This window comes from Hypanus sabinus, chromosome 7 (assembly GCF_030144855.1).
Source record: "Hypanus sabinus isolate sHypSab1 chromosome 7, sHypSab1.hap1, whole genome shotgun sequence".
Lineage (NCBI taxonomy): Eukaryota > Metazoa > Chordata > Chondrichthyes > Myliobatiformes > Dasyatidae > Hypanus > Hypanus sabinus.
In genome coordinates this window covers 161465436-161486281 of record NC_082712.1, presented here as the reverse complement: position 1 = coordinate 161486281, position 20846 = coordinate 161465436, and the positions used below count along the sequence as shown (strand labels likewise).

At 39.3% G+C, this 20846-nt stretch overlaps 1 protein-coding gene across 2 annotated transcripts in view; it reads left to right on the top strand.

Annotated features, from left to right (window-relative positions):
* LOC132397358 (transmembrane 7 superfamily member 3-like) overlaps positions 1–14618 on the top strand; it is a 57773-nt gene extending 43155 nt beyond the window's left edge. For both annotated transcript variants that reach the window (XM_059976026.1, XM_059976028.1), the window contains 7 exons: positions 3374–3551; positions 4552–4644; positions 5350–5430; positions 7179–7331; positions 9926–10023; positions 11412–11574; positions 11956–14618. In XM_059976026.1, coding sequence (XP_059832009.1) covers positions 3374–3551; positions 4552–4644; positions 5350–5430; positions 7179–7331; positions 9926–10023; positions 11412–11574; positions 11956–12125 — 936 coding nt within the window. In that variant the 3' untranslated portion in view covers positions 12126–14618. The remainder of the gene's footprint in view (positions 1–3373; positions 3552–4551; positions 4645–5349; positions 5431–7178; positions 7332–9925; positions 10024–11411; positions 11575–11955) is intronic.
* Positions 14619–20846: the final 6228 nt, after the last annotated feature.

The window sequence follows — 20846 nt, the reverse complement described above, 5'->3', positions numbered from 1 at the left end:
CAAGGGGTCATCATCATCGTACTTCTTATCTGGGTCAATTAAGGGGCTGTCTTCTACCAAGCAGTTTCGCTTTCGCGCAGGGGTTGTAGATACCGACAGCCGGGAGGGCTTGTCCTTTGACTACTGCTTAGTTTGGCTTCTAGTTCTGGCTGGTATAGATTCACAAAACTGCTCTGGCCCCTGTCTCTGCTCCTGTTCCTGTTCTGTAGGTCCCTGAGATGAGTAAGGAGGTGGTGGTTGGAATGCCTGTTGAGGGAGTGGGGGGTAAACTGAGGTCGTGGGGTGCACTAGCCAGTCCTCCTCAGTTTCATCTGTATCTTCAGTCTCATTTTGGAACAACATGTGTATTCCAGACATGTCTGGAGGTACCTCCATTATACCCTGGTAAGTAGCACCCTCATGTCCCCATCCAGTTCCTTGTCCTCCCTCCTTTTCTGACCTCTATCTTGGTCCCCACACTGATACTTCAGCACTTCCGATGACTTGGGTTTGCCTTCCCTGTCACATACACTAATCCCTCTTCTACGTGCATTATGTTCCCAACTACTTTGTCTAGACTTATTGGTTAATTCCTTGGCTGTTTTTCTCCATGTTGACATTAAAATTTTCTATTTTTCCCCTGAATTTCGTTTCCAAACGTCTCTTCTGCTTTAATGCATTTTTCCACATTCCAGGTCCCTCCTAATGGCCAAATTCCACTTCCCAGTCTCTTATTTAATGAGGCAGATAATTTACGAAAATCAATCTGGTTCCTAGGATTCTCCTTACAAATTTTGAACAAGGGGTTATCCGGTACTGACAAGGGTCTGACCCATTTTTCCTTAATCTGTTAATCTTGTGCCATGTCTCTCTGCACCCACTTCAGGGTCCTGACCTTCGCGTGGGGGATTTCCCCTCTTAACAACCAGTCTAAGGCAGGGTTTCCACGACAGGCAAATTATCATAAGCTTACTTCAAAACGTATTTATACCAGAGTGAATACTCTAACTCTTCTTACACCAGGGCAAAACCTCAAGCCCCTATTCTTATACCAGGGTGAATCCCCAAACTCACCGTTCTTACCTTAGTACTCAGGTAATCTTAATGGTTCTTCAGGAGTCCCTCAGAGGATTACCTGTAGATGAAAGGGTCATCAAGGTGGACAGCTAATGAGAGAGACCAAAGTAAATCTTACCTCATGGGCCCATCCATCTCAGGTCATTGCCACTGAGCCGATCGCTGATACTGTCTTACAAAAATGCCTCATCTTAGACTCCTGGCTGTCTCGCCAAATTGTTAAACCTTATTTCTAACTATTACCCATTACCCGATGCAAGAACACACAGTACAACGGAGGATAAAGCAACGGCTTTTTATTTAGTAACTTGCTACTAGAGAGAGAGCTCTCCTAAGGCACACACAGGAGCCCGTACTGGAGGTCTCTCCCCCCCCCTAAGCACAGAGACACAGTGGTTTTTTCACCATCTTTTGTCACGTACGCAGGAAACAATTTTTAGATACCCCCCATAATCACATGCCCAGCAACAGTGGTATATCAAGGCAAGGACCACTTGATCACCTTAAAAATGCCGTCAAATTCAGATAACTGAGACAATGTGCACAATGAGATAATTCCTCATTTTCCTAAATATAATTCCGCATTTTTGTAAACAAAATATATCTAACCTTTGTATAACAATTTATGGAACTATCTTACAAGACAAAGAGCACAATTTTAATTCTTGCAAAACCATATATTAGGAAGTATGTGACAAGCAGAACTCAATCCACAAAACATAACATAGTTGTTAATGTAAAAATACATAAGCAGATTATTCAGAGCAGAACAATCAGAAGTCTGCAGTTATTTCCAAGACTTCGAAAATCATTTCTCAACCCTTTAACATCTCAGCGTGGGAACTTTGAAAGGTTTAGGTAAATGCCCTTGTTTAACTACACTTTCCCTTTAGTTGACCCATATTTTTATTTAGATATTGTCAGACTGCTGTATTGCCAACTTGTAAATTATTCGGATTATAACCTGGGGAGGACCTATTGTTAATATGCTCCTATCCAGAAACCTTGTCCTCATTATCTTCAAGACTTCGCTATGCCTTCCTATAATGCGACAATCTCAGTTCTCCAAAGAAACCTGCCATTTACTACCCTCTTGCATTTGACCCCTCAAAATGCATCGCCTTACACTCGTGTGGATTAATTGCATATGCACTTTTCCAACCAGAGTTGTAACGGATCTATAAAAATTGCCTCACTATCTACAACTCTTTCATTTTTGCAATCATCTGCAAACTTGTAAATCAAACCACCTACATTTTTATCCAGATCATTAATGCATGTTACAAACAGGGGTTCCATAGCTACCCTTGTGGAATATCTCCAGTCAAAAAAATACTCCTCTACCACTAGACTCTACGTTCTCTGACCAAGTCAATTTTAGATCCAGTTTACTAATTCACCATAAGTCTCATGTACCTTAATCTTTTGAATCTTGTCTCTGCTTGTTTGGGATTGTTGTATGTTCAAATTCAGTTTGCCCAAATCTGCTTGGTTTGCATAATTTTAAAAAAGGGTATTGAAAGTTCCTTTAAATTTTATCCAGGGTGAGGGGAAAAAAAGGCATTTCTATTTTTGACATATTTCCTGTCAAACAAGTTTCTAATGTGACAGAATACAAACATCTTACATCGACAAAGGCATGCTATTCCCTCTCAAAGATGAATCATTCATGCCATTTCTAGATGTTGGATATTTAAAAAATTCATAAACGCAACACGCAGAATATTTTTGTTTTTCTTAAAATCAGTACACAATAATAGTGCAAGTTCAAGGGAATATTTTCCTTCTGTTGCATCTCTCCAAACGATGCACGAAATTAGTTCATGCGATAAGAACCGTTGCAGTTTTACATCCACCAGTATGTTTCTGTCTGTCAGAGTCAGAATGAATCTCTCTTGTATGCAGTTTGTAATAATAGAGATTTTGCTTTCTGTCTAAAATGATCCAGAAAGCACAGATTTGCTAGTATGGATACCTTTTGCAACAGGGTCTGTCCAAGCCATTGAGATGGAAATTGATTACTGCAGAGCTAGTGAGATTTCTTGGATTCCAGGGGACTGTTACTTTTACCTTCCTGCTCTTCTGATCAGGAGCTGCTTTGAATTTATTTTGCTGCCTGGGGATATTCCCCATGCAGGCAGGTGCTGCTGCTTTCATGTGGCACCAGCTTCTGTTCCCAGATCCTGGAATTGCAACTGAACCAAAAGGTTGAATGACCATTTCTGTGAGCCCATAATATAAGGTACATTAAGAACATACTTTAGTCTTGTAAACTGGCATACATTTAGACTAAGTGTACATTCTCTTTCTATCATAGGTAACTACAATAAGCTCAACTCAGCAGACCAGACTCTATGGAAATTCATATGTTGGCATTGGGGTGATATATAATGTTATTGTGAGAGATCCTCTTTTAAAGACCTCTGCATCTTATGCCCCTGTGTCCACATACACCTGTAACATGTCCTTCAAGGGGTACAAATGTAAGAATCCAGGTAAGCAAAGAATAATCTCTTAAGCATTCAACATTAAGTAATTTTAAACTTCCGGATTTTAAAATATTTCTACTGTGTGGCTGACCCCACTAAGTTTAAAAAATGGAAATTGGGGACAAATTGGGATCTTCTTTTACATCTGCCTAGCTCAAAAAAGGAATAAAAGAGTGTGTTAAACACAAGCAATGTATTCTCCTCCCACCCATGCCCCCCTCCGCCACGTTAATAATGTTGAAGGTAATTTGGAGGGCATCCTCGTTGCTTCACATTGCTTGTCACTCTTACTGTGTGTGTTTTTTTAAGCAGATTGATAATCTCTCTTCCATTTTTCCTCCGTTTTTTAACTGGGGGAAAATACGTAATTTCATTTGGGACAAATCCTGTGCATTCTGACAATAGATTTAAAAGTGGAAGGCAACACATTTTCATTCCTTATTTGCTTATGAAGTGAAATCACATGTTCCAAGCAAAGCGATTCTAATTGACAAGGGAAATCTAGCTGACTTGTAACAGATTTTAATTTAATGGGGAAGGGTGTTCACAACTCAAACACAAATTAATTCCTCATTAAGTTTTTTTTCCCAGTTATAAGTTAAATTAGCATCCTTGTTTATTCATGAAGGTGTCAGAGTGGTGCAGCTAGCTGCTTCCTCACAGTCCAGTGATTTGTTGTATGTGTGGAGTTTGCATGTTCTCTTTCTGCTCATGTACTCCGCCAAGTGCTCTGGTTTACTCCGCCAGCTGCTTGGGTTAGACGCAGATCTCAAGGATGTACTTGTAGATTAATTGGCTGGTGTGAATTCCTGCTGGTGTTGGGGTTGTTGCTGTGTGTGTGTGTGTGTGTGTGCGCGCGAAGATTACAGGGAAATCAGGGACTGATAGCTAAAGACTTAGAAACAGCCATTTGGCTCAATGTTGTAAGGAACGATTCTGTTTACTCCTCACATCGAGAAAGCTTAAATGTACTTTCCAAAACTAAATTCATTTTCTTGTTTTGCAGATGAAACATTCATTTACATACAGGTTCTGTGCACCATAATTGGAATCTATGGTCTGTTGCTCTGCTTAACTGGGCATAGAATCTTTGAAGCGGGTAAAGTCTTAAAATATTTGTAATGGGTCTTTGTTTTGTAATGTACAAGTAAACTTATTTCTGTAGCCTCCTTGTTCTTTTATCTTTACGGAGATGCTATTGATAGTTAATTGTGGTACGTTTTGAGATATTTTCCTTTTGTCCTTAAGCACTGAAAAGAATATTAAATGAGACTTGCATATAGATGACCCCTAAATTATGGCCATTTCAGTTACAGAAATTCACCCTTGTTGAATTAATAAATCACCATTCATAAAATTGAGATACCGAATGAAACTCTCAAGGAATTTATGTGGGAGAAGGGGGATGTACTGTAAATAAATCAACACATTTATTCATTTTTTTCAGTTCTTGTTTCTTGATGTTTGCACTGATAACATAGCTTCACATTATGGAAAATCACGATAAAGATGCTTACTTTGAATTCAATGTCCCCAGTCAGTATTATAGGGATAGGATCTATATTTGATCAGATATTTCAAAGACGGATATACTAAAGTGGACAGGTGCCACTGATGCACATGCTTCTATTAGGCACAGAGTAAAAAAACTTATTTTCACTTAAAATCCCTATCTGACATATTGGTCTGATCGCTGAGTATATGTTGCAATTGATTTCAGATCACAAGATTAGAATTGCCTTCTGTGGCTGAGGATGAATATCGGAACTGAGAAAACTTCTATTTTCAATTTATTTTTTTGCAGAATTCCTTTTCTTTGGATTCCTGATCTTTGCATTTATAAGCTTTGTTGTGGTAACCCGATTCTCTTCACTTGACTTTATCAGTAAGTGTTGACTAAGAAGCCATATACGTCACTTTTTAGACTAAGATCGTCTAGCGAAAACTTTGATAATCAGTTGTGCTACTTCAGAGTTACATCTTTTTTCTTTCCTATCTCCATCCAGAGCTCCTGTATTTGCACTGGGTTTCACCAGTAAGATTTAAGTAGCATTGTATTTCGAGAAATTGTATCTTTTTTTTACCTGATTTACCAAGTGGGTGCTCTATACTCAAAATATATCAACAATACCCATGAACTGGATCTGTAGGCAGTAATGTTAATATTAAGATTACTGTGAATGGATTCACTTGTTCTGTGAATGGATATTTCCTTACAGGATTATTTTTCTACATGATGGAATATAAAGCTGTGCCATTCCTTCTGGGGAGGTAGTACGCTTTCCAGAGAATGCTTAGCAAAAAATGGGCTTCAGTTCACCTCTTCACTGACTGTCTTTCATGACAAAATCTTTGTTTCCATAACTGTACTGCAGATTGTCCACATCCATTCATCTTCCACCTTCAGCCTGGAAGCTAACATCATCATTGATGAAGTACACAATGTTAATACCATTATTTTAATTATACACACCTTTTCACACCTTTATTCATTTATTTATTTTTATTTATTGACATACAGCACAGAATAGGGCCTTCCAGTCCTTTGAGCTGCGCAGCCCAACAATCCCCAGACTTGACAGACAGACAGACAAACAGGTACACCTTCGGACTGTAGGGGAAACCAGAGCAACCTGAGGAAACCATGGGGAGTACGTACAAACTTCTTACAGGCAGCCAAAAGGCAGATATCATAAGGGCCTTCACTTTCCCAAAGTTTACAAGGGATTCAGTTTGGTGGTACTACTGACAATTTGGAACTCAACATCTGTGCAAGCTGCAACAGAAGTGGCTGATGTGCATGTGTATAATAATCTACGAGAGGGCGATTGATAAGTTTGTGGCCTAAGGTAGAAGGAGTCAATTTTAGAAAAGCTGGCACATTCATTTTTCAACATAGCCCCCTCCTACATTTACACACTTAATCAGATTTATATTCCATCATGTAGAAAAATATATTTACAAAATACAATTAAGTTGGTCAGTAAAACTATTGAAAATCATTTCTTTGTACATTTGTCAGTAAAATAAAGGTTCACGTGAATTAACATATCACAGATTTTTGTTTTTATTGCATTTTGGAAAATATCCCAACTTTTCTGGAAATGGGGTTTGTAGAAAGAGATGAGTTATACAGCTCTCATTACATGCACATGCAGTTCAACTCTTTGAGTGATTATGCAGAAAGTTTGAAGTTAATCTCATCAGGGTGATTGATAAGTTTGTGGCCTAAGATAGAAGGAGATGAGTTATTAACTTCAAACTTTCTGCATAATCACTCAAAGAGTTGAACTGCTTGTGCATGTAACGAGAGCTGTAAAACTCGTCTCCTTCTCCCATAGGCCACAAACTTATCAATCACCCCTTGCATCATTCAGCTAAGTTTATATGAACTTTTGGCTGCCTAGGCTCAGAGCTCTTTTGCATATCTAATAATTGACGTTCTAATCAGAAATTAAGTGACCTCCAATTTATACCATCTTGAAAGAGATTTTGCAGTTGAGTTTCTATAAAATATGCCATTTGATATTGGTTGATAATGCAGTAACGCTGTAAAATATTTCCCCAAATGCTCTTCTAATGTTTTGCATGAAAGCTTCAGACATCCTTCACTCCCACTGTATTCTTTTGCAGAGCGGTTTGCTGTTTTGGTTGGCATGGGATTGTTTGGTGGCTTGTTGATGACTCTAGTGAGGTGGAGATTCGGTCTTCCTGTCATCTGTGTGACATTTGTGGGATTTGTGTTGGGATTTCTGGTGGCAGCAATCATTTTCTTCACTCCACTTGGTAAGTCAAAGGAATATAATCAATGTAACTTGTGCATATTTCTGGTTGTCCAGATACAGGAGGGATGGTACTAGACTGAAAAAAAAAGTACAGAAAAATATTCATGAGCATGTTACTGGGATTTGTGGATTTGAGTTATAAAGGCTGAATAGGCTAGGACTGTTTTCCATGAGGATGAGGGGTGACCTTATAGAGGTTAGAAGTCATGAGTGGTTTGGATAAGGTGAATGGTCAGTGTCTCTCCCATGGTACCGGAGTCAAAAACTAGATAGCACAGGTTTCGGATAAGACCAGAATGATTTAAGTGGTACCTGAGGGCCACTTTTTCACACATAAGGTGGTGGGTAATACAGAATGATTTTCCATAGGAAGTGATAGAAGTGGGCATTATTACATCTTAAAAGGGTATTTAGACAGGAATAGGAATGCTTTAGCAGGATATGAGCCAAATGCAGGCAATTGGGATTAGCTCAGGTAGACAACTTGGTTGGTATGGATGAGTTGTGTATAACTGACTACAATTAGATTGGTTGAATTAATTGTATCCACTCACATCTATGTTCTGATAATGTTTTCACTTTAGAAGGACAAAACACTGAAAGGATAGTATTTTACAATTGCCTCATGTGTAAGTTTCCTTGTCTTATGCCTTTCTTGTCAATTTAGCTGGGGTTCAGTTGCTGAGCAAGCGTTTGTTTATGGGAATTTATGATCCAGAGATGGAGTTGTTTGCAAAAGTCCTGGTCGCTTGTCAGATTTGCTATATCTTGATTTGCAAAACGTGTATTTTTATTTTATGATGTGAAGAGGCCATTCAGCCTATTGAATCTGTGCTGCCTCTGAGGAAGGAAAAATAAACAGTAAAATCTCAGTTATTTTGATTCTTTAGAATCTTCCATTTCTAGAGGAGTTCATTAAATTAACATTTTAATGAACGGAATATCATTGTCAGCCTGCAGAACCTTTATAGGTTTAGAAGAAAAATGGGCTTCTAGTGAATTATATTAGCCTTACGTTGCTTTCAAGCAAGTAAATCCAGCAGATTGATACTGTACACAAGGAAATCTACCAGTGATGGAAATCCAACAATATACACAAAATGCTGGAGAAACTCAGCAGGCCAGGCAGTCTCTATGGAAACGAGAACGGTCAACGATTCAGGCCGAGACCCTGCATCAGGACTGGAGAGAAAAGATGACAAGGCAGAGCAAGTAGGTGGGGGGAGAGGAGAAAGAAGTACTAGGTGGTAGGTGAAACGAGAAGAGGGGGAGGAGTGAAGTAAAGGGTTGAGAAGTTGATTGGTGAAATAACTGAAGGGCTGCAGAAGGGGGAATCTGATGGGGAACTAGAGAAGACTATGGAAGAAAGGGAAGGGGGGAGGAGCACAGGAAGATGATGGGAAGTAAGGAGATGAGGGGTGAGAGGGGAGTAGTGAAGGGGAGTGGGGTCATGCCATCAGGGTGTAGGCTACTCAGATGGAATATAAGGTGTTGCCTCTCCAACCTGAGTGTGACCTTATCGTGGCAGTAGAGGATGCCATTCACTGACATGTCAGAATGGGAAGTGGAATTGAGGGTGGCTACAGGTAGATCCTGCTTATCTAGTGTATAGAACATAGGTGCTTAGCAAAGCAGTGCCCCAGTCTGTTGGGTCTCACTGATATACGGGAGGCCACACCAGGAGCACCAGATACAGTAGATGACCCCAACAAATTCACAGGTGAAGTGTCGCCTCATCTGGAAGGACAGTTTGGGGCTCTGAATGGTAGTGAGGGAGGAGGTGTAGGAGCAAGTGTGGCACGTGTTCTGCTTGCAAGGATAAATGCCAGGAGGGAGATCAGTGGGGAAAGGACAAATAGATAGATGAGTTGCGTAGGGAGCAATTCCTGTGGAGAGTGGGGAGAAGGGAAGGATGCACTTGGTGGTGGGATCCCATTGGAGATGACGGAAGTTATGGAGAATTATGTGCTGGTCATGGAGGCTAGTCGGGTGGTAGGTGAGGACAAGAGGAACTCTGTCCCTTGTGGCATGACAGGAGGATGGGTGCTGTGAGGGCAGATGGGCGCAAAATGGAAGAGAAGAGGGTGAGGGCGGCATTGAAAGTAGAGGAAGGAAAACCCCCTTTGAAGAATTAGGGCATCCCATTAGTTCTGGGATGAAAAGCAGGTGCAATGGAGACAGAAGAACTGAAATAAGGGACTGGCAGTTTTACAAGTGACAGGATGGGAAGAGATATTGTCCAGCTGGTTGTGAGAATCAGTGGCTCTCTAAACCTTCCAAATTTTCTTGTCTGGCTGTGGCCAAAAAGATCCTTTTCTCATTTAAGTAGGATATTAAATTACTTATTTGTGGGTTCACAATGACTAAGGGGAATTGTTCATTGTGAATTAAACAGCTTACATGCCCATTTTAGGGGGAATGTACAAGTCAACGATATTGCTTTACATGTTAAGTCATGTAACAGAGCAAGTAAGGATGGGATATTTCTTTCCTAGAGGACAATAATGTTTATCGGTTGACAGAACAGCATGGTCTGAAATATTTGTGCACCAAGTATTGCTAATGTCTACCTTAATGTTTCTTTATCTTATACAGCAAATGTGAATTTATTCCATAACGACCTGAACTTCTGGATGATATATGCCTTTATAACACTGGTCATCCCTACAGTTCTTCTTCCTTTCACGAAAACAGTAAGTACTCGTGCTTTTAAAAATTTCTATTTAATGGACAGGTTATCTGCCTTGGGAATGAAAAATAAATGCTCTGTAAAGTAGGCAGCTTGAACATAATCAAACTCTGTTATTAAGTGATTAGAAGTTTGTAAAAGTTTACAAACACTGATAGTTTGTAAAATTGTGAAGCATTGATAGGGTGGCCAGCTAGAATGTTTTCCCAGGGTAGAAATGACATGTACAGTTACATCAGTAATGATGTGTTACTGTACATCCTAGGATGTACCTCAGCATCAGAGTTCAAAAGTTCAAAGATTTTACTTTGAACTTCAGAATGGAAGGATTCATGTGTAGGTAAAAGAGATTAACTTGGCATCATGCTCAGTAAGATACAATCACAAAGTGTTCTATCAGAGATCTATTTGCATTCAAGTACTTTTGCTTTTGTCGTTAAGGTACTTGTACTGATTGGTTTGAGTTAGTGCAGCTGGTGCATGCAATCACTAAGCAACTCGTGCTTACTTAGAACTGTACAGCACAGAAACAGGCCCATCTGTGACTTTAATCCCATTATTTTAATCCTATTTAATTCTCCTACTCATTTGTACACCAGGAGCAATTTGCAGTGCCCAATTAACTTACAGACCCACATGTCTTTGGGACTAGAAGGAAGCCCCTGTGGTCATGGGGAAACATTCACACTGCACATAGCAGTGTAGATCAGGATTGAACCCAGGTAACTGGTTCTGTGAAGCAGTTACTTAACTTCATGTGCCATACAACTGTACTAAACTTGGGTTGCCTGAAACCAGGGTGCACTCTGCACTGCTCATCTTCATGTACATGGTAATTATGTTCCTAAATAATTATTGAGTTTAAAAATAAAATAGAGACCCACAATTGGGCAATTTTACAAAGAGCACTTGCACAAGAAAGTAGAATCCATCATCATGGACCCCCACCATCCAGGCCAAGCTCTCTTCTTGCTGCTACCATCAGGAAGGAGGTGCGTGAATCTTGAGTCCCTCGCCACCAGGTTTACGGGGAGTTGTTCCCCTTCAACCATCAGGCTCCTGAACCAGTGTGGATGACTCCACTCACCACAACACTGAACTGACCACTGAACACAACCTGTGGACTCACTTTCCAGGACTCTACAACTCATGTTCTCAATATTATTTATTAGTTTATTTATTGCTTTGCATTTACACAGTTTATCTGCTGCACATTGGTTGCTTGTCAGTCTTTGTGTGTAGCTTTTCATTAATTATTGTGCTTGCAAAAGAATGAATCTCGGGGTACAATATGGTGGAGATACTTCGGTAATATATTTGCTCTGTACTTTGAACTTTGCAATTTGTATAATGTGTTAAATATTTTCTAATTAATGAATTTTCTTTTAATAGCTGAACATCATCAGTTGTGCTTTGGTTGGCTCATATGCTGTGATTATTGCAGTTGGCGTTTATGTCTACAGCAGTTTAACTTACATAATTCTAAATGTTATCAAAAGAGCAATACATCCAGATTTTGCAAAGGTCTATAGCAATGCTCCTTTTCAGCGTACAGGTAGGTGTATTAGTTCATTGCAGTCTTTTCAGAGGTGGAGAGCATGTAGTTCTTTTAGTGTATTTGTTAGCCCATTAACAGAGAGCAGCAAATTAAATCATTCAGTAAGAGAAGCTCTTTGCTATTTGTCAAAGTATACTCATAGATTAAATAAGGGAATGTTGGCAGTAATCCCTAGCAGTCTAAAATTCTGAGAATATTGGTAATCTGTACTCTACCTTCAGTAAAAATGGGCAGTTTGCTTCATTCTGTACTCAGTAGATGCAGAGTGTAATATTGTTATTGTTAAAAAGATGTATTATTTGTTTGGTTCAGTTTTGTGGCTAAAGCTCCTTGATTTTTGTTAAATGGATTGTATTATTTTTATGCTTTCTCTTCCAGATTACATTTTGACATCTGTATGGGTGTTCTTGTTTGTTAATGGTGTAGCACTACAGTTTATTTTGGCAAGAAATAGATCAACGTTCCCACCTTGTCCGTACCAGAAATGGAAGAGGAGAAGCACAGAAATTGGAGAACGAACACCTCTGTTGCATCCCCCTGAAATGTGACTGAATCTGTGTGTACTTTCTCCACTTCACTTCTACATAGTTAATTACGCATTGACGGTGCAGAAATCTGCACAGACTATTCTTCAAAATGGAGAAGAATTTTGCCCTTATCTGACTATCTCTCAGAATTTTTTTGGTGAAATTAGCCAAATTTTAAAAATCCCATTTTGGATTGAATATTCCTGTGTTAGCTATATTTGCAAACATTGTTGGTGTTGAAAGTAAATGATTGTATTCATGAAACAATTAACATTGCAATAATTTATATATCCTTCTTAATGAGACTGATAGCCTGTCTGTTCAGGCTGTGCGAAATGGGTCACTTAGTGTCTTGCATGATATTCAGTGGATCTAAATTGAATGTAATATCTTGTCCTATAAGTACGGATAAAATTTTAGTTATTTCCTATCTGTTCTCTGCTGAAAGTGGGAATGACATTCATGATCTTTCCCACAATCCTGAGACCAAACAAGTTTAGTCAAGAGGTTCTTCTTCATTTTTGCTTTATATGTAGAAGATTAGAACAATAGATGAATAACTGAAAGGGAGTGTTTCTGAGCATTTCACATAAAATTAGCACTTTGGATGTATTAACTACTTGCACGTGGTGACATTTTTAAACAAAATTGTAACTAGAATAATTACACTGCTCTATAACTTTTTAATTTTACACTGAAAATGTACCGTTGCTGATTATCTTTGATCTTTTACATACTATCACAAATATTAGTTTACACTGTGGTTTCAGAAGACATTTTCTGATTCAAAGTTTTGTGTAACTTGTGTCATTTTTGGGGGGGATTAAAAGATACAGATTTCAATGCTATAATTTGCACACCACTGTTTACTGTGCAGGTTATCGATTCCTTGATGGCTTCATTTATGCAAGTAGAACTGTTGAGCAATTTATCGTACATCCTCGAGGTTAATGGATCTGGCTTGGAGGTGGGGTGGGGCGGGAATAGTGTGACTACACTTGTATGATTTTTTTTGTCAGAATTTTGCCAAATTAGAGTTCAATATTTTTGTGTGGCCTTCAATATTCCTTCTAGTGTGTGGGAGGAAATGATGAAACTAGTAAAACAAGACATAAATTCAGGTGTTGGTCTTCATCAGATGACACATTAGGTCTATCTCGTACCTTCCCCTTTTGATTTCACATACCCAACTCTCTTGTTGGAGGGGTCATGTGGGATTTGTATCAGCGTAAAGGCAAAAACTTAATGACCAAGACTGGCACCTGTGATTCCGCTCAGACTTCGCTAATTTGCACTTTTTCACTTTTTTGTTGTGTGCGCAGAGCAATCTGTACTATAATAAGAGTTTTTTTTTAAAGATCAGGAAATATGCAAATAAATTTATCCGTAGAGATAATTATTTTCAGAATTCCCCTTACTGTAAGAGATGGTAACAGCAGAAGTTGCAACGCCTGCATAGAGGTGCATAGAAACAGAGATGGTATATTCAGCCCTTCAAGATTGTTCTCCCATTTCCACTGAGATGATTTGATTTGCATTCTAGTTCAATGGCTACGTACCTTTGTTTAATGCTTCCTGATACTTACACCCAGAGCTGAATTTTTGCAAAGATTATAACTGTCTCTATTTGCATCTATTGATGCATGTTCAAGCAAAATGGTACTTATGAAATCAAGGTCCAAACCTGCCCTTTGGAGCACGTTCCTCAAAGAAAAATGCATAATTTTTATTCATATCTGATTAGCTTTGTAAACCATGGCAAATACTGTAAAGATGTAAACTTGGTCTATTTCTCACTTTTTCTTTGATACTTCCCAACAATACTATTAGCTCAGGGTAGCCAGTTAGTTCCTAAATAACAGCAACATCACTGCTAAGGGTGTTAACAAATTGTTCTAGAAAGAAATCTACATGTGAAAGTATCACTGAAATCAATTTACAACTAACACTTCACCCATGTGCTTTTTTTCTTTTTAAAACAAATGTCTATTATAAAATAGTTGCAAATATTTTGTTGTCTGGTTAATGGAGGGTATGCAGTAGAATAATTTCCTTTACTACTGTTATTGAGTTTTGACCACTTGAGACATTTGACGAGTGATTTACAATATCAAGATGTAATAATCTAATAGATTTAGTTAAATAAGAGGCTTTTGGCCTGTGTTTAAAAGGTCTTGCGCACCCTAGCTCTGTGCATCTAAGACTTTTGCATAGCATTGTATTTGTCAACGTGAGCTGAAAGCAAGTTGTAAATCTGATGGGAGCAAAGGATGCTGGGAATAGTGAGGGTGGAGGCCTGCGGGAGAGGTGTGGGAGAAGCAGCAGAGAAGGAGTGCCAGTGATGGGGGATGGGGAAGTAATGTGGGTGCAGACATACCCAGCCCTGAGACACCAGGCAAGGTCAGCTGATTCCACAGAATTGGTTTATTGATCATTATAGAATGTCTCAGGTGGCTTCCTGCTCCCTTCCCTTTTTCTCAACCATGGTTCTCCTCTCCCTGCCCCCCACCCTACTCTCAGTCTATGATAGAGACCAATATCAGAATCAGGTTTATCGTCACTCATGTATATCATTTTTTTTTGTGGCAGCTGTACAAAGTAATGCACAAAATTACTGCAGCACTTGTGCAAAAGTCTCGGGCATCCTAGCTATATATATATGCCTAAGACTTTTACACAGTACTGTGTGTGTGTGATTGGAAGCAAGCAGATAATTAGTATATGAGATGAGAAAATGTAGATAAGGTGATATAAATCATACAATAGTTCTTTTCACTTGTCTGTAGTTCATGCCATTTTTTTGTTTCTTAACTCATTAGTGAAAATTTGTTTCCAGTTATAGCTATATTCATGTTATGGTGTAGTGTTTCACAGTTGATAACATGGGTAAATAGAAGGATTAACCTCTATGAAAAAGGGAGTCAACCTCTGCTTTATTTGATATGTATGGTATTGCACAGTTTAGATGTTTAACACTGTTTACAATAACCTTTGTACATTAAATGTTTTTTTCTAAATGAACACATTCTTAAATATTTGCACTGTCCAGAGTGCTCTGTGTAGAGATTCATTTTGTTAGCCAAACAAATATACACAATTATGCCTGTACACTATTTATATTGTCAAATGACCAACAGACTTTATGTAAAGAAAGAAATTTGTGATTGTAAAACACCAGAAGACTTTCCAATCAATAATACCTATATACACTATTTTATTTTAAGATTAAAGTTTCATTCATTTCTGATTTTCTCTTTGTTTCATTTGGCTCACAGACTAGTTAATTTCTGCATACACTTGTTTTTCTACATGGCTAGACTTTGTAAGCAAAGAACATAATTATGGATGTGTGAATTTCCTGAAAAACTAGGAGGTGAAATTGCATGCATTAATTTGGAGAACTACAGAACTTGTTGATTTGTGCATCACTGCCATTTGCTTTGCACATCAACAATTGAACAGTTAGACTTGCTCTTTAATCTTGTCGCAGGAATTTGCCTAGCTGTAGTGCAAGTACTTTTTAATCAATGTAACAATTGTTGAACACTAATAAGCTTCTTGCTCAATAAGTACAAATTAATCTATAATCCTCATTTCTTCCCCTTGACTAACTAGAGGTTTTAAATCTGATTTTACATGTATATGCAAGAAATGCAAAAGTTGACTACCATATGAAAATGTCTAACTACTAACAGGCAATGCTGGATCCTCTAGTTCAGCAGAATGTTAAGTGTGATCTGTGAATGAAATGGATTCTGTTAAGCATGAAAAAGAATAAGATGGTCTGATCCATTGTTTCCTCTCCACTTACCATGATACCTTTTTTTATGCCATCACAATGCCCCCCCCCCACCAAACCAAGCTGTTTAGCAACATCTTGGGAGGGAAAAAAAGTGTTCTTGGCAAATTGATGTCTTCTGTTAGTTAACAAAGATGTATCTTATGAATTTGGAGCAGGAATAGATATCTTGATCCCTTGAGCTTGTGCAGCTATTCACTATGATTGCAGTAGACAAGATTAGTCCCCTTGAATAGCCCCTTAATTTGATACTGTTAAAGTAGATGTCAGCAAAACATTTAAAATAAATTAAATCTACAGTGGTTATTCCTAATTTCCCTCTTGCCTATTAAGTAATCTCTCCAGGTGGGTGTATATTCATTATGAAAACATCAAATACTAATTACACCACAAAAAATGCAGACAGTGACCATCCTGAACAAGAGAAAGTTTATACCACTTTTCACTTTGCACTTGGTTACATTACCAGAGTCAGTACTCCCCAGTCTCCCATTGGACATTACCTTGGGCTGGGAGTCCCATACCTAACTACTATTCCAACAGAAGCAGGTTAAAGGCTTTGTATTCTGGTAAGTGCTTTGTAGATAGTGATAAATCAGGCATGTGAAGATGCACTCTCCAGATTGATAAGTGCAGATCCAAAAATATTCAAGAAACTCTTCATCAAGGGCAAAGTAGCCAACTTAAGAGAATCCTCATCCATCTTACTAAATAATCACTCCATTATCACCAGCAAAGCCATGGTTATATGAACCAGCAAACAAAATGTATTACGGCATCTTGTCAAAACCTGCGAAGTGTACCCTGCCAGTTGTGTAATTTACAAGACATCAGTACTCTAAAATATTTTATTGATACACTGATGAAATAATTTCATTTTCATAGATCAAATCTTGGCGGACTGACTTGTTTGGAGGGAGAATAAAAAATCTATCTGATTGCTGTTAAGTGTACAAAACTGAAAGAGTTCTGTATGAGTTGCCCTACAAATGTTAGGCTAAATGCTTCAGTAGGTCAGGCAGTATCTTTGGAGAGAAATAAAGAATTGATGTTTGAAGCTGAAACTTGAAACATTGGGTCTTCATTCCTCTCCATAGATGCTGCCTGGCCTCCCTCTAGTATACAGTGTGTGTATTAGTCCGAATTTGCAGCATCTGCAGAATCTCTTGTGTTTAGGATTGTGCTGGTCTGCTTATGCAGAACTCGGTCCTATTTTTCGCTGTGGCTGACTGTGACATTAGAGACGACAGCTGTGTTCTGTAGTCATGAACAAATAAACTCAAGTATTTTGATTCCATGGTGAGAATTTGGCATCTCAGGATCAAGGGTTTGCCAGCATTGCTGGCTTCCCGTGGATGCAGAATATCAGTGACTGCACTTGTGATCCTACAAGGATGTGCTTGTAATTACAATGTGATTAATACAAAGTGCCAGCATTTGTAATCCTGAGGAAAAATGACAATGCCATGTTTCCTGGCAGCTTCCACCATTTTTTTTAATCCTTCACAAGTCTGCACTGCCTGCTATTTTCGGAAGTCAACAGTACTGGAAGGGACGAGTCTTCAGGTGTGGGGAAGGGGGTGGGTTGGGGGGGGGCTACACTGTATCCTTGATGTTTTGGACCTGAGTGAACACTCACTTCTTCAGATAGAATTGATACAATGACTGGAGCACAATTATGAAGATGAAAATTGAGTTCTATTATTTTCATTAATCCTGCGATACGCAGCGATATTTGTACAGCTGGGAATCCCTGAAGAGATTCGCCAGATTGTTGTCTAGACTTAAGGTCGGTTATGGGGTGGGAGGGGGTGAGGAATGGAGGAAGCGATAGGGAAAAAACAGCTTGTTTTATTTGGAGAGAAGGCTAGCAGGTGACCTGTTTGGTGTATATATAAAATTGAAAGGTTTGACAGGGTAAATTGTTGGATCTTACTTCTCTCCCCCCCCCCCTCCACCCATAACAATCATATCAAAGGCTAGTTGTAAGCTTGAGAAGAGTGCAAATGATTAAAGCATATGTGGATATGGTCAAAATGGAGGCAAACGGGATTAGTGTAAACGGGCAAAAGTGTAGATATGGGTGTGTTGAGCTGGAGTGCCCATCTCCGCCCTGTACAATTCTATAACACGATGACCTCATGATAGTGGGCTGTGTACATGTAATCTGGCAGCGTACTTGGGGTACTGCAAAGAGATTCAGCCTGCATATCACACAGCACAGGACTGGCAGTGCAAGAGGTCTGGAGGATAATGAAGATTCTGATGTATTGGTCATACTCGGCATCGAAGCTTCATCTCTCAGCAGATTAGGGTAGGTTGAAAGCGTGCAAAGAGACAGGAGATTCTTTTGTATGAGTAGTGAGACATTTCTTATCAGTTCTGTGCGCTGTCAGAGATATTCTCCACACTCCATCTCATGGTAACCCAGAAACAGCCAAGCCCGCCCAGATGAAGCATAATTTTCCTTCAAGTGCTTCTTTGTGGTCCCCGTGTACTGATTACAACGCATTACTGAAATTACTATCTGCTCTAATTACTTGCACTATTTGACGTGACATATTTCTATTTTCATTGATGAATGGCGTCTTACGAAGTGTCTGTGAAATAATTCAATCAGTTCCATAGATGCCAGCTTACTCCCACAATAAATAAGCTACATCCTAAACACTTTCATGCATGCACAACAATTCCGAACTTGCAGACTAATTTCAAAGAAACAGTATTAAAGATTTCACATAGCTGCTTCTTGTGACCTGGTTTCAACCTTTGTTTCTGTGCCTAGAACGAGAACGATCTTCATCTTCTCTGAGAAGGGAAAATGGACATGAGAAGATTGCCTCTCACTTGGGAATTTTCCTCTTGGTCTTTGCTATTTTATTCCACGTGGAGGAGATGACAGACATTGATTCACTTTTTCGTAGAGAAACACAAAAAACCTACAACACAATACAGGCCCTTCAGCCTACAATACTGTGCCGAACGTGTACCTACTTCAGAAATTGCCTAGGGTTACTCATAGCCCTCTGTTTTTCTAAGCTCTATGTACCCCTACAGGAGTCTCTTAATAGACCCTTCCGTATCCCCCTCCATCACAGTCGCCGGCAGCCCATTGCACGCACTCACCGGAATCTGCGTAAAAAAATCTTACCCCTGATAATCCCTCTGTACCTATTTCCAAGCACCTTAAAACTGCTCTCTCGTGTTAGCCATTACAGCGCCGGGGGAAAAAAAGCCTTTGTCTATCCACAGGATCAATGCCTTTCATCGTTTTATACACCTTTTCATTAAGTGGCGTTCGGCGCCCTAAACAGCGGGATTTTCGTTTTTTGTTGCATATGTTACGGTGAGAGGGTAGGGAAGATTGAATCGAATAACAGTGTGGAAGGAAGAACAAGTGCGAATATGGTCTCATGTTAAGTGCATCTGCATGAGAGCTGAACCGCAACTCACCGTAAACCGTCTTGTGAGGTCATGGAACATGTTCCAGTATTACTCCATTGAGTACGGGTTCTTGCTCCTGGAGGAGACGCTCCAGTTATCTGTCAAATTCTTCTTAAGGTGGCTCCCACTGACATTCCATTCCCTATAGCATATCTCATCTCAGAATCAGAATCAGGTTTACTATCACTGATAGATGTCGTGAATTTTTCTGTTATGCGGTATATTGAAATATATAATAAAAATATATGGTAAGAAGTATCTAGATACATATTTAAAAACCTGAATAGGTAGATTAGTTAGGTTGCCCTTTTGATTACTAATTTATTTTGATCAGCACATTGTGGGCCGAAGGGCTTGTCCTGTGCAGTTGACGGAGGCTGTGCTCTATGTCGTGCAAAAAGAAAAAAAGTAGTGAGGTAGTGCTCATAGATTCAATGTCCATTCAGAAATCTTATGACAGAGGGGAAGAAGCTATTCCTAAAATATTGAGTGTGTGCCTTTAGGCTCGTGTACCGCTTCCCTGATAGAAGCAATGAGAGGAGAGTATGTCCGGGGTGACGGATACTGCCCTTTTGAGGCATCGAGTATTCCTGTCTGTAAATCCGACCTCCCTCTCCCCTCTTTCTCCCCCACTCTTTCCATAGCAGCCATAATGTGTACAGCTGCGGTCTGTAGTCGACATAGATCCCTTAAGGGCTAGCGCGAGTCTGTCATTGCTGTAAGACAGGGTGAGCTGCAGGTAAGTTACAGGCAGCATTCTCACCACCTGGATTTACATGGTTCACGTTTTAGATTTCTCCCTATTATAAAACACACCAACATATTTGCACGCTAGTAATCAAGTCACAAACAAGAGAAAATCTGCGGATGTATCTGCACATTTGCACACTAATCGTTTGCCGTCTTAATGAACTTCTTTTGATGAGGGACCTGAGTTGTTCTTAATGTCACCTGCAGCCATGTCTCAGCACACTGAAGAGGTGCAATTCAATATTCAGTCAAGGGTCTCAAACTATTTGGTCTATCTGACTTCTCAGGGCTGCACAACAAGAGTTTAAATGGTAAGAATGTATAAATTGACCCGACAGGGAATGGGTAAAATATTCCACTTAATGGATTAGTTTTTGCATCAACTAATAACGATTTAAAATCAAACCCGCATATGAAAAGGGAATCATTTTGCTAATTGTATGTTAAGTATGTAACGATCCTGTCCTTAGCAGTAAGCTATCACAAACCTGTCAATAACAAGAGGAATAGGAGAAGGTGTACGTCTTTCTCCCAGTCATGAAGCCAGTGCTTGAACTTCGTCATCAGCTACGTTTTCCTGCTGTATGCTCATGAGACTTGATTTCATCAGCGCCTCAGAATCCACAATTCCATTTGTAAGTGCCAGCGTGCCACCAAATTGGCAAAGTACCCGAAAGCTCAAGAGTTTCTGAGAACAGAATTGACCCTATGGGGATGGTTTTCTGGGATGTATCAGAACATCTAAAATG